The sequence below is a fragment of the Balaenoptera physalus genome (genome assembly GCF_965194825.1).
Source record: "Balaenoptera physalus genome assembly, chromosome: 15".
NCBI lineage: Eukaryota > Metazoa > Chordata > Mammalia > Artiodactyla > Balaenopteridae > Balaenoptera > Balaenoptera physalus.
Genome location: NC_138894.1, coordinates 16911150 through 16924658, shown reverse-complemented (window position 1 = coordinate 16924658; position 13509 = coordinate 16911150). Strand labels below are relative to the sequence as shown.

At 53.9% G+C, this 13509-nt stretch overlaps 2 protein-coding genes across 5 annotated transcripts; both read left to right on the top strand.

Annotated features, from left to right (window-relative positions):
• Positions 1–1888: 1888 nt before the first annotated feature.
• Positions 1889–8961, top strand: VAMP5 (vesicle associated membrane protein 5). Of its 2 annotated transcripts, none has more exons than XM_082426937.1 (3): positions 1889–2191; positions 7901–8038; positions 8515–8961. In XM_082426937.1, exons 1-3 carry the CDS (start codon positions 2189–2191, stop codon positions 8722–8724), a joined length of 351 nt encoding a protein of 116 aa, XP_082283063.1. In that variant the 5' UTR covers positions 1889–2188; the 3' UTR covers positions 8725–8961. The 2 variants fall into 2 exon arrangements, with proteins under 2 accessions (XP_082283063.1, XP_082283062.1); XM_082426936.1 differs by lacking the exon at positions 1889–2191 and adding an exon at positions 4941–5022.
• A 1900-nt stretch (positions 8962–10861) lies between these two features.
• RNF181 (ring finger protein 181) lies at positions 10862–13154 on the top strand. 3 transcript variants are annotated; one of them, XM_082426927.1, is made up of 5 exons: positions 10862–11017; positions 12064–12194; positions 12378–12487; positions 12669–12743; positions 13012–13154. In XM_082426927.1, the coding sequence occupies exons 1-5, from the start codon at positions 10932–10934 to the stop codon at positions 13069–13071; spliced, it is 462 nt and encodes a 153-aa protein (XP_082283053.1). In that variant the 5' UTR covers positions 10862–10931; the 3' UTR covers positions 13072–13154. The 3 variants fall into 3 exon arrangements, with proteins under 3 accessions (XP_082283053.1, XP_082283052.1, XP_082283054.1); XM_082426926.1 differs by having other exon boundaries at positions 12636–12743; XM_082426928.1 differs by lacking the exon at positions 12669–12743.
• The last annotated feature ends 355 nt before the right edge of the window (positions 13155–13509 follow it).

Sequence of the window (13509 nt, the reverse complement as noted above, 5' to 3'; positions counted from 1 at the left end):
TCCCTATGCATGTGAGGTACTTTCTCCCTTTCCATTTTTCCTTTGGCCCTTCCATTTCTTTTCTCCCCAAGGATGCCCTCTGGCAGAGACCCTCCCATTGGAGGCCCAAGCTGTTGGAGGGGTGGAGAGCATATGTTTGGAGAAAAAAGATGGAAACTCTCTGTCTTTATCTCCCCTTGTTCCATCATTGTCACCGGTCTCAAGAACAGGAATTTTCTGGAGGTCTTGGTGTATGGAAAATTCAAAACCTTCCCAGCATTTTAGGGTAGTATGTAAGACTCTCAAGTATCCCCTCTGGGTCTTGCCATTTCCTTTATTAGTTTTCTGCTGGAAGTGTTAGCCGAAACATGAAGCCTACCTGGGCAGAGCATTTAGGAATCTGGTTAAGGGCCTCCCACCCCTCCCATCATTGCCGTTTCTCTTTGGTGGCCCTGTTGTAGTCTTAGAGTGAGGGGGTTAGAGGAACTGAACTGCTTTTCCTTCTCTTGTGGTTCTGCGAGTTCTATTTGTCTTTTGTCTGCCCCTGTCCTTCTGGAACTTAGCAGGGCCTCTGGGTCTCAGCTGTCCTGAGGGGCTGAGCATCTCTCACCCGTATCTCGTGGCTGGGCACAGTCAGTGTCACAGGACAGGGCCTATGGCCTTCCTTCCCCTCCATGGACAATGGACCTCTCTGTCTTTGAGCCTCCCTCCTCTCCACCAGGTTCCACCATCATTGTCAATCTTTCCAGTGCCCAGTGCGCCTTGGTTTGGGGGAAGGGTTCACGTCATCTCTGTCCCTATTTCCCCCATAGGCTTTCCAGAATTGAAAAGAACCTGATTTGGGGAGGGAGTCTGGAAGGGGCGGGGTTGGGAAACAGGACTGGGGACTAGTACTGGCAAGTCAGGTTCTGGAATCATGCTCCGGGGACTTCCCTGGTGGTCCAGTGGTTAAGACTCCACACTTCCAATGCAGGGGACGTGGGTTTGATCCCTGGTTGAGGAATTAGGATCCCACATGCCGTGCAGCACAGCCAAAAAAAAAAAAAAATAGAACCATGCCCTGAAAACTAGGAAGGGAGGAAAGCACAGAAGAGACCCTGGGGGCAGACTTTGTCAGGATCCTGTCCATCCTCTCTCTTCTCAGTCCACTCCTAGACTCGAGGTCCAAGCAACTGGGGTGATTGGGACCTAGTCTGTCCAGGCTGGGGGTGGGGTCTGTGCTCACATGGGGGTCAACGTGGGAGAGGGAAGCCCCCAACCCCCTTCCCCCAGAGGGGCCACCTTTGAGACGTTGGGATGGTATGGGGTGGGGTAGAGAACAGGTGGCTGGTGGCTTCTCTGTAGCAGTGAAAGGGCAGGCTGAGGATGGATAGATTCAGCTCAGGGAGGCTCTGGACAGAAGGTTAGACACACCAGCCTCCCTAATCCTCCAGCTGAGGAAGGGGGTCATATCAGGACAGGCCTGCACTTGCCCACGTGGTGAAGGGGAAAGAAAGAAAAAGCTAGAGCTAGCACCTTCTCCACGGGGGTCTGTTTTCTCTTTTAATTGAGGTAAAATTCACAAAACATACAATTGACCGTTTTAAAATGTACCCTCCAGTGGCAGGTAGTGCACTCATGATATTTATTGTGAATAAACTTTATTTAGTTTCAGAACTTTGGTGTGGTCGGTTTTTGATTATGGGTGAGTTGCACTCACCCAGGTGGCAAAGACCCTGTCCAGCTGTTCACTGCGTTTCCTGCGCCTAGCAACAGTGCAGGACAATGGCGCTCCTACAGGTGCTTGTTGAATGAATAAATGATTCCTCCCCAGATCAACCCGGTCTACCTGAGCTTGGATGCCGTTCCAGAGAGGATTCCCTGAGCCCGTTCCAGAGCCCACTCCGCTGGGACCATTTCATAGACTGGGGTCCCGAGCTGTAGACCAGGCACCAGGCTGATTGGGCGGAGGCCCCACTTCACCAGGCTGGACAGTCATCCCGAGCCGGGCGCCGGCGGCCCGGGGAGAGGTGCCGAACCGGGATCCCGGGAGCCATCGCCGGCCGCTTCCGACTTGACTGATTTGACTTGGTTTCGGTCGCCGCTCCCAGAAGGCGCGCCCCCCGCCCCCGCCAGGCAGGCCCCGCCCCGCCCTCCGCTTCCTCCCAGCTCCCTGGCACTGCGGCCGCTCGGGCAGAGGAACCGGAGCGGCGAGGCAGCGGCGGCGGCGATGGTGAGGGCCCGGGGCGGGGGGGCAGAGGGCGAGCGTGGGTGGGGGGAGGTGCGAGGCGGGAGTCCGAAGTCCAAGGGCGGGGGCGTCCTTCGGAACGGCGCCCGGGAGCAGGACCGGGGCCGGACCCTCGGCTCGCCGCGCGCATCGCGGGAGGGAAAGGGCGGCTGTGCGAGGGTCCCGGCTGCCCCGCGCCGAGTGAGCGGGACTCCGGCTTCCCACTTGCCGGGGCCAAGCGGTTACGAGCACCGGCTTCGGAGTCAGACTCCGGGCTGAGATCCTGGTGGTGGCCACTTAGCCGCTCTGTGACCCCGGGCAAGTCACTTAGCTTCCCTGAGCCTCTTTTTCCGCATCGTGAAGTGGGGTCAGCGATACCCGCCTTGCTGGGTCCTTAGGAGGTTAGAGGAGATACAATGGCAGAGACCTGCCTGGCCCTCAAAACCTGCTCCTGAGAAGTGGTGGGTAATATGGTGACCTCTTCAGCCCTTCCTGGAGCTGTGAGGAGCCAAGTCTGGCCCAGGGGTTGGAAACCTGAGCCGATGGGGTGGTAGAGGCCAGCCCTGTGGCAGGGTGTTGGAGGGCAAACTCCTTCCCCTGGGGACAGAGAAAGAAAGATGTTTACTGTAAAAGTTCCACTGAAGTTATCAGTGTGGCATAGCCTGACTGCCTTCTAACCCGTACCTAGGGACACATTCTTGAGTGAGTCATCCCCCACTCCTGCTGTAGACTCTGGCCTCTGTCCCCACTTGTCATTTCCAAGGCAAAGGTGTCAGGAGCAGTTGGTGCCAGTCGCTTCTCCTCTCCCCTGGAACTCCTGGGAAGTTGTGCCCGGCAAGAAGCAGGCTTGGTGCTTTAAGATTCTGCCATGGAGGGACTTTCCTGGGGATCCAGTGGTTAAAACTCTGCCCTGCCAATGCAGGGGGCACAGGTTCGATCCTTGGTCAGGGAACTAAGATCCCACATGGCACGGCCAAAAAGAGAAAAAAAAAAAAAAAAAAGATACTGCCAAAAAAAAAAAAAAGATTCCGCCATGGAGAAGCCAGCAGAGGTGTGATGGATGTGGATGTGGCCTGGCTGGGGGTCGAGATGCCTGGATGGCCTCATCTCCAGGGAACTGGAGGCAGGAAGAGGAAGCCGGGGCAGGAAGGTAGCACTGAGCTCTAAGGCCAGGCCAGGAAACTGAGGGAGGCCCAGGGAATGGGACGGAGCCCAGAGCCCACTTCCCAGCGGGCAGAGCAAGGAATCAGGCAGGGTTAGGTTGGGCTTGTGGCTGGCCCTTAGCGCTTGGTGAGAAGAGGAAACTCTTGAAATGAAGGCTGAGGCTGTGATAATTTACTGGGGGGTGCTGGGAAACTCTGGGACTCTCACAGGTTCATCTGAGGCAAATAGTGGATCTGAGCCTGGGGATTGATCTCTCTCTCCCAACCATCTCCTAGCCCCTTCCCTCTGTTTTTTCTCTTATTGCTGCCCCTTTGTCCACCACTAGCGCTTTCCCTTCCTTCTTCCCATCCGCCTTCCCTACCTGGTCCTTCTTGCTTTCCCTTCTTTTCTCCTCTTTTCTGATTCATTCAGTTAACAAGTGTTTCTTGGGCATTTCCTTTGTGCCAGTCATGGTGACTTGTATAGGGGATAGAGTAGGAACAAAATAGTGATGGGAAAGATAGAAATTGAATGGGTAATGAATTCATTCATGTTGTAGATGGTCCTCACTCATGCTCTGTGCAAAGAATTTGGGTTTTGAGCCACAGGCCTCCCTCATATGCACACAAGTTGAGTTGGCAGCATCAAACTTGGTGAGTCCTTAGCCAGCCAGCTAAAGCATTTGACCTCCCTTTACCCGCATCCAGTTTAACACAGGGGTTAAGAATGTGATCCTTGGAGACTAAGTTTGTTCAACTCTCAGATCTTCTACTCACTGGCTCTGTGACCTTGGATGGATGATTTAACCCCTCCGAGCCTCAGTTTCTTATAAAACTGGGATGAGAGTACTTTCCTCAGTGGATTGTAGTGAGGCTTAAATGAGATAAAGTCAACAAAGAGCTAGCAGCACAGTTCTCAGCTCAGAGTATGTGCCCATTGAGTGGGAGCTATTATTACTGTCAAGAGGTAAAACCTTCTCAACAGCCTGCGGCGCCTGATGGAAATAAAATAGATATAGGTTATCAAAGGCCCATGTCAAGTTTTATATTTAGGTTAGAAACGATTAAGTGCACAAGGTGGCAACAGGGAAGAGCTTGCTTGGCTGTGTATTTCGTAAAAATATTTAAGAGGTTTTATTGACCACAGGTGTGGTTCCTGGGATCTGACAGCTAAAAAAAAACCTAGGGAAACTTGGGCTACCACAATAATAGCTATTATTTATTGAGCATTTTAGTATGTGTCAGGACTTGTGCTAAGCACTTTATTTATAACATGCCACATGCCTTAGCTAATGTTATGGGAGATATTATTGTCACCACTTTATAGATGAGGAAGCGGAGGGGTCAGAAAGGTCATATCCCCAGTCTTTAGTCACTCAGCTGGTGAGTGGCAGAGGCAGGATTTGAAGGAACCCAGGGCTGTAATGCAGAGCCCGGCTCATAGGCTCTGAGCTCAGGCGAGCACTGACCCAGGAAGGAGGTGATACACCAGGTCGCTGCCCGGGTCCCTCTGAAGATGACAACAGTGACAGCTGGGATAGGGTTTCGTAGGCACTAATCAGGAAAGAGGGGAGACAGGAGAGTTTGGACAGGGAGGTTTTTGAGAGCTTTCTTTTCAGAGGAACCAGCTGTATTTGGCCTGGAAAAACCCGAGGAGAGATTTGAGAATTGAAGGAGGGATATTCTGCACACCGGGTAACAGTCTGTCAATTTCCTGTGTAACTACCACCCTCCGTCTGCCAAAAATGCTGCCCCTACCCAAGCTCGGAAGTGCTTCTCACCCTCCCTTCCTCTCTCACCCACCCTTCCTCTCTTGCCCTCCGTTCCTCCCGGCCCCCCAGCCTGGGGACCTCTTCACATACCCTTGCTGATAGCATTTCTACATGCCTTCTGGTGTCCTCTGGCCTGAGTTATCTCACTTTCGTTCATGCCAGTCTACCACCAACAGAGAAAGTCTCCTGAAGCCCCTCCAGGCTCAGAAACCTACACAAACTCTTGATCCATCCCTCCCTCCATGGGAGCTTCCTCTTCTTGACTTTTACCCTCTGCCAGATCCGTCACTGTCCAGAGTGTGTCTCTGTTTGCCTGTGGCAGTAGTCTCCACCACATGCCGCCACCGCCTCCCCCTCCCCCCGCCCCGTCCATCTCGGTTCTCAGGAATCACCTGTCTGTGGGCGGCTCAACACTCGCTATTTGTATCTCATGGGGTAAACTCATTACTCTTCTCTAACTGTATCATACACACCTCTTTCCCCCAGCCTATAGCGATCTTTTCAAGAACCGGCCCAACTCATTCAGAAAATATTTTCCATGCGTTCACGGTGTGCCAGGCACTATGTTGAGTTCTATGTGGCAGGATGCAGCGTGGCCGCCCTCTGGTCTTTTACCTCCTTCCACACCCGGCAGTTCTTTATTTGAATCACCGTGGCAGCAGAGACCTGTGCATACAGTGTCCTTTTTCCTCTGGTTGAGGAGGGCCAAGGAGGGCTAGAGACTTGAGCCTCAGCCCTCTGTGTTCCCTGGTGCGAATGTGTTCTTTTAGGCCTGGGCCCATCTGGGCTCCGGACAGGCCTGGCTTCGCAGTGGGGGAAGGAGGCTACAGCTTGCAATGGGAGGCACAGCCAGCTCTCCTGAAGAATGTGACCCAACATCACCCCATGTTGGAGAATAAGATAACAACAGCTGTAGCATTTAGATTAGAAAAAATGATATGTAACATCCCACCAATCTCTAGCAGTGATTCTCATTTTTGAATCTTGGTCCATTCCCAGGTTTTTGCCTTAGACTATTTGAATGTGAGAGACTCCAAGTAATGGAGACTTGTTGAATAATTTAGTCATAATAATAGTGGTGATGGTGGTTGACTCAGGAAAACTCAAGAGATGAGTACAAATTCCCTGCTTTCTTCATAATGCTTCCTTGTTCCCCAGCTACTGCTTCCCCCAGCCCATGAGTGTACCGCCCTGTCGTGGTTTGCCGGCCCCCTCTCGAAATGCGAAATGCGTTGCTTTTCTAGCTCATGAGTAAATATTGACCTACTTGGGTTTCAGATGCCTGCCCCTTGAAACTCCAGCTGGGCTAGATAAACACACTGGGATAACAAACTTGAGAATGACAGTTGCATTTGGATAAGTTATAATGCGATTGGCTCACTCATTGAGTCCTTGCGGATGGTCACCATTGTGGTGGCCTCCTGGGCCTCCAGGCTGGTGGCAGACAAAGGCAGGGCACTGGCCCCTGCCCTCCCCCTGGGAGCTTATGGTCCAGTTGGGGAGATAGGATTCATATACTGGGAATGCTTGGAGGTTACATGCAAGGCAGCTGCAGGGATCCTGAACGGGGATTCTTGGCTGAGTAGGAGGTGGCCCTCTGTGACCACCAGATCCGTTCCCTTTCTCTGGTTTTAAGTGGAATTCAGTCAAGTGCCAAAATGTCTGCTGCAGACAATGGGCAATATAGTCTGGCAGGAAAGGGAGCTTGGCCCATGCTCTGTGAGGAGGAGATGAGAACAGGGTTGGGCTCTGGGGGACAGGGCTGGGGGAGGGAGTTCCTGTGGTTTGTTAATCCGCTGGGCTTCATCTCCCGACATGTCCCTGGACCTCCAGCTCTTACCAGGGCCTCCTGCCCTGGGTCTCTCCCAGTTGCATGTATCCAAAGCCCAGTTTCTTTCTTGCTTGTGATCCCTGTGTTCTTCCTCTTCCTGGCCTCTCCCCCAGCTTGGACCCTGCATCTCCCTTCCCAGTCCTCTGAAATGAGCTGGGTTCTTTTGTCAGGTGAGGCTGCTGCCCAGGCTGGGAAATCCAAGAGCTGGTCTCTCCTGTGTGAGTTGGATCCCACTGAAGATCCTGGCTAGCTGGAAAGCTGGAGGCCAGAGGCCAGGAAGGCCGAGGCTCCCAGGCAGACAGCGAATCGACTTTGACCATTGATGTGGGAGCAGGGTCAGGCCAGGAGGCAGAACTGGCCTGACCAGTCAGAGGCTGGAGGAGGGAGGGGAGCGAGATCTGATCTCAGTTTGTGTGTGTGTGTGTGTGTGTGTGTCTGTGGGGTTAGGCAGAGGCTATAACGTGTGGTGGTCCAAAATTATCCCTCTAGCTCAGTGGGCTGGATCTCCTCCCTGTCTGGCTCTGGCCAAGCAGCTTGGTTCTGTCTTCTTTGCTGCCTCCTTAGGCCAGTGGGAAGCCACAGGGCAGGTGCACAGTAGGTTGAGGCCATCCTGGAACAGGTGAGCCAAGTGTCTGCTTTGTGGGAGGGTGGGTCCTGGGAAGGTCCCATCCTCAGGCATCTTAGAGGAAGCTGAGATGCTGGAAGTCAAGGCCGACCTAGGACCTGCCTTGATGGGCAAAGGGAGGAGCCAAAGGTGAGCCGTACACACCCAAGAGGCCAGCCCTTCCCTCTGCACATATCAGACCCTTGCATGAAAGGCGCTGTTCCCCTTACTCATACACGTGCATGCGCGCGCAGACGCACACACGCGTGCGCTCGTGCAGTGGGGCAAGGAGGCCTCTAGGTCTCAGGACCAGATGAGGGTCAGGTGGGGGCCTCATGTAGCCCTGACCTTGGGCTTGGTGTCCAGGCAGGGAAAGAGTTGGAGCGGTGCCAGCGGCAGGCGGATGAGGTGACAGAAATCATGCTCAACAACTTCGACAAGGTCCTGGAGCGCGACGGGAAGCTGGCGGAGCTGGAACAGCGTTCAGACCAACTCCTGGACATGGTGTGAGGCCTGGAGAAGCAGGGAGGGGAAGGGAGAGGCTAGGAGGGGCCCTCAGGGGGAGCTCTCAGGCTGTGCTCAGGGTCTCCCGGCCGTTAGTAGGGCCTGAGGCTCACCCAAGGGCCGGTGTGGGGACCGTGGGTTTCTTGAAGCATCCCTAGCTTAGCTATGCAGTGGGTGGGGAGGTCTCATGAAGTACGAAGACCTTGGTTTGAAGCTGTGGATCTTCCTACAGGTTGAAGACTGGCATTGTTAACTGGGGGTGAGCCTGTAGGGCTGTGAGTCAAGGGCTACACCAGTGTGGGAGACCAGGAGTCAGGCTGGGAGGATCCCAGGGCAGGCTGCGTAGAGAAAGGGAGCTGACAGGATGGGGAGGCTGCGGGAGGAGACTAGGCCTTGCCGGGGCTGGGTTGGAAGGAGCTGGTCCAGGGCTCTGGGGAAACCACTAACTCCTACCCTGTGTCTGGGGGTGTCCACAGAGCTCCGCCTTCAGCAAGACAACCAAGACTCTGGCCCAGAAGAAGCGCTGGGAGAATGTCCGTTGCCGGATCTACTTGGGGCTGGTAGTAGGTGGTGGTCTGCTCATCCTCCTGATTGTGTTGCTGGCCATGTTTCTCCCACAAAGCAGCAAGGGCAGCAGTGCCCCACAGGCCCAGGATGCAGGCGCTGCCTCAGGGCCTGGGGAATGACACAGCTGGGTCTGGAAAAGAGGCCGAATAGCCACACTGGTCGGTTCTGGTCTTCAGAGAACCCTGGAGTTTGCTCCCTTCTGAGCCACCCCAGTGAGCGTGGAAGGGCAGCACCAATTTGTGCACCTTTGTTACTTCCTATCACACCAGAGACTGGCCCTTGAGGGCAACCTGCTGTGCTGGCCATGCCAGGGCAGCCCCACCTGGAGCTTAGTAAAAGCTGCTGTTGGGTTAAAAGCTGCTGTTTGGTTAAAAACTGGTGTATGTGTGTATGTGTGTGTTTGAAGGTCTTCAGAAAACAGAAAAAAGTCCCAAAGGACTCCAGCCTTGGGAGGTGGCCCTTCTCCCTTCTCAACTTGATCCAACCCTACAGACAGATCCTTCTGGGGTGCAGGTGTAAAGACACAACAGCCCCCAAACCAGACCCTTCAACCAGTGCCCTCCAAGTCTGTTTCCCTGAGAATGAAATCTGTTATTTTTCTGAGTCTTGGGATGTTCAGAGGACCCATGGGACTCCAGATAGGATGACAAAGAGGAAAGCACTTCCAAGATCTTTATATCACAAGGTTCTCACCTTCAGAGAGACTTCTCCCCTTGAGCATCTCTGCTCCAATTTCTCCCTCAAGCTTTACGCCAGATCACAGGTGGGGTAGGTGGCAGGAAAGGGAAAGGGCTTCCTTCTATGGTGCTGTAATGCAGAATCACAAAGTTTGCCCTGTGGGAAAGAATTGGGGCTTTTCAAAGGGCCAGGGAGGCAGTGCCTTCAGGGCACCAAGTAAGATGGTTGGGTAAAGGCTGGAGAAGAAGGAAAGGCCCTACCAAGACCTGGGAAACAGGGCAGCCGCTGCCTGAACTCCTTAACTGCATGTCAAAGTGGGTGGGAAGGGGAATTCAGGGTCAAGTGTGCAACAGAAACAGTTCCTTGTTAGGTGGAGTGAGGGCTACTGACGGAGAAACAAGAACAAACCATCGAGTTGTGTGGAGCTGTACCCGCACAGAGCGTGTTACTTTTGCTAGGTTCACCACCATCTGCCTTTCCTGGGGAAGATGGAGGCAAGCACCCGGTGCTGCACTTAGGTGTGCAACACCACTAAGAGGCCCTGTGAATGTGGACTTGGGTTTTACATATGTAACAGGGGATAATGATACTAGTTCCCAGGATGATTGTGAAGAGTATTTATACCCTATGTACAATATCTCTCAATTAATGGTTCTAGATGCCAACTAAATGCTAGCTATCATCCAAATCATTTAGTGCAGTCGTTCTCAACCTTGCCTCACATCAGAATCACCGGTAGAACTTATTAAAAAAGTACCACTCCCAGACCTAGATCAGTTAAGTCAGAATCTTTGAGGCGAAGTATCAGACACGGTTTTTTTGGTTTTTTCCCTAAAGCTGCAACCCCTCCTCTTCTTCTCTCTCCAGGAGATTCATGGGTAGCCGGGGATGCAAACCACTTGTTTAATTCAAGCCACTGGTTTTACAGAAGCTAGGGGAGAAGTTGAGCAATGGGCTAAAGGTCACACACATAGTTCCATGAGCTGGTAAGGCCCCAGATTCCCCTGCAGGTATGTCTTCCTCTCGGTTGGGGAGGCTGCCCCAGCCTTTATTATTGTGCCTAACACAGAAGAAATGAGCAGGAAATTTTTGTTTGTTTTGCGGGAGTCGTGGAGGAGTGAAGCGCCAAGTCCTGAACAAACTAACGTGCAGAAGTGCCCGGCGAGGCCGCGACAGAGCAGCGGGAAGCACCCTGACACCAGGCCTCCCTAGGCTCGCAGAACCATGATCCCCGGGCCAGGGCCTCCCTCTCTCTCTCAGAGACACCTCTGACATCTGTCCTGCCGAGACTCTCTGAGCCACAGAGCGGATGGAGGACCCCTACAGCCCAGACCCTTGGTTTTTCAGGGCTCTAGGGACGCGATCCACACGTCACTCCCATGAACCTACCCTAGGCCGGGACTGCAAATCGAAAGTTTTCTGACCAGCCCCAGCCCCTGCCATTGGCTTTAGCCTTTGGTCACCTGACTTAATTGAGCCAATGAAAGGTGATAAAATCAATACTTCCGCTTTCCCTGAGGCTAAAGAGCCACTGTGCCCGCCTTTCGGATGCTATGATTGGTCACCCTCCCTCAACTCGCCAGTTTATTGGCCAGCACCGCTAGGCTGAGGTCCAGCAGGGTCTGAGGGCTGTGTCAGGCCCGCTGCCATGGCGTCTTATTTCGATGAACACGACTGCGAGCCGTTGCACCCCGAGCAGGATGCCCGAACCAACATGCTGCTGGAGCTCGCAAGGTGGGTGCGCGGGGCTGGGAGGTAGGGCTCACGCAGCAGGTTTCTGGGCTGAAGCTGGCTGGAGAAGGCGGATTATCTGGGGCAGTAGATTCAGAGGAGGACGGATAATCAGGAGAGTTAGTTCCACAGTGAGATTCGGGGGAAGTCGATAATTTGGATCGTCCTTGGAGGGGCCCGGGCAAGGGGGTTCTGGAAAAGACGAGCTGTAGAGTCGGGGGAGTCGGGGCCGGAGGGCAGTGGGCTCTAGGAGGTACTGGAGTAGGCGGGTCATGGGGGCGGGGTAGGGGCCCTGTGGCTGTGAGTAGGCATATTCGTTAGGAACTCCAAGCATGGAAGCCACACTGCCACTTGGAATCTGGCTTTACCAGGTCATTCCTGCGTGGCCTGGGTAACTTCTCTGAGCTGCTGCCTCATGTGTAAAATGGGAATAAACAGCCTGCGTGCTTGGGGTTGTCTGATGGCAGCTGTAAGCCATTTCCCACTGTGCTTTTTATGTAGTGAGCACTACTGAGGGGTAGCTATTAGTACTAGTAGCTGGGCAGAGTATTTATCTGTTAATGCTTAGTGGACTGTGGGGGCAATGAGAAAGTATGGGTTTTTTTGTTTTTTGTGTTTTGGCTATGCTGGGTCTTCGTTGCTTCACACGGGCTTTCTCTAGTTGCAGCGAGCGGGGGCTACTCTTCGTTGCGGTGTGTGGGCTTCTCATTGCAATGGCTTCTCTTGTTGCGGAGCATGGGCTCTAGGTGCGAGGGCTTCAGTAGTTGCAGCACGCAGGCTTAGTAGTTGTGGCACGCGGGCTCTAGAGCGCATGGGCTTCAGTAGTTGTGGAGCACAGGCTCAGTAGTTGCAGCTCGTGGACTCTAGAGCACGGGCTCAGTAGTTGTGGTGCACAGGCTTAGTTCCCCTTCAGCATGTGGGATCTTCCTGGACCAGGGATCAAACCCGTGTCCCCTGCATAGGCAGGTGGATTCTTAACCACTGGACCACCAGGGAAGCCCCGAAAGTATGATTTTTCTTTGGTTCTAACCTTGGATTCTTCTTCCCAGGTCCCTTTTCAATAGGATGGACTTCGAAGACTTGGGGTTGGTAGTAGATTGGGATCACCACCTGCCTCCACCTGCTGCCAAGACTGCAGTTGAGAACCTCCCCAGGACAGTCATCAGGGGCTCTCAGGCTGGTGAGAACACTAATTCTTTCCACGATTTGGGTCAGGTCTGCCAGACCCACCCCCTCTGGAAGCCAGACTATGGTCTGGCCCTTCAGTTTTCCAGGCCAGGTTGGGGCAAGAAGTGTCCTTCAGGAGTGGGAGCTGGGAGGTAGGGCCGATAGCAGCTCTCCTGATTAGCACTCCCTCCTCAAGAGCTCAAGTGCCCCGTGTGTCTTTTGGAATTTGAGGAGGAGGAGACTGCCATTGAGATGCCTTGCCATCACCTCTTCCACTCCAACTGCATTCTGCCCTGGCTGAGCAAGGTACTGCTTCCTTTTTCCCAGCCCTCACCCTGCCCTGGGCCCAGTTCTCAAGCCGCTTTGTTTATGGACTACTGGGGGGATCAGAGACGGGAGAGGGGTAGGGGTGGGACTTGGGAGCTGGAGACGGTTTTTAGCTTATCAAGACCAGACCTGGGCTCGTACACTGCACTGCTTTTCCCAGACAAATTCCTGCCCCCTGTGCCGCCACGAGCTGCCCACTGATGATGACACTTATGAGGAGTATAGACGAGATAAGGTAGGGGGCTGGGTAAGTGGAGTGGGTGGTAACGGGGCTCCCTGAGTCCGTCCTTGACGCTCTCGTTCCCCACCTCAGCAGGCCTGAGTAGGCCTCATGGTCCCTGACTCTGGCGGCCTTCCCAGTGATTTTAGCGAGAGGCAAGAGGCTTGGCATCGCAGGTGCCCAGGGCCTGAAAACAGTGAGCCAGCCCCACGGTGGCTGCTCTGTCCCTTCACCCACAGGCCTCGGGGTACGGCCCCTGCCCAGTGTGCCCTCTTTTCTTCAGGCTCGCAAGCAGCAGCAGAAGCACCGACTCGAGAACCTCCATGGAGCCATGTACACATGAGGTGGCTGGGACGGCACACCAGCCCTCCTCCACAACACCTTCCTCTTCTGCCTCGAATTCTCATTAAAAGTTTCTTTACCCATCTTGCCGCTCCATTACTCACAGGCCTGGGCAGGGACTCTGTACCCTCTAGTGGGTCTCTACTGCCAAGGGGGAAGGTGGTCCTGAACCGTAGAAGGTACCAGGCTGTGTATCCCTCTCTGCCAAGCCTGCCGGCCTCAGGGCAGTAGGGCCCAGGTCAAGAACCTGGCCACCAACCGGACCAGCCAGGGCTTGGGCCTCTGTGTCTGTGGTTGGAAAGCAAAATGCGTCAGGGTCTGGCACCCAGTAGTTACTTAAAAATGGTAAAGAAAAACTAGCCCATCTCTCTCCCTCCACCTGCAATCTTTAGTCAACCTTAGAATCCCAGGGGCTTTCTTTAGCTTCACTGCAAAGATT

Coding starts and splice junctions, on each gene's coding strand:
- RNF181 (XM_082426926.1), top strand. CDS start 10,932: ATGGCGTCTTATTTCGATGAACACGACTGCGAGCCGTTGCACCCCGAG. Junction 11,018..12,063: donor ATGCTGCTGGAGCTCGCAAG/GTGGGTGCGCGG, acceptor TCTTCTTCCCAG/GTCCCTTTTCAATAGGATGG. Junction 12,744..13,011: donor AGGAGTATAGACGAGATAAG/GTAGGGGGCTGG, acceptor TCTTTTCTTCAG/GCTCGCAAGCAGCAGCAGAA.
- VAMP5 (XM_082426937.1), top strand. Junction 8,039..8,514: donor CAGACCAACTCCTGGACATG/GTGTGAGGCCTG, acceptor GGGTGTCCACAG/AGCTCCGCCTTCAGCAAGAC.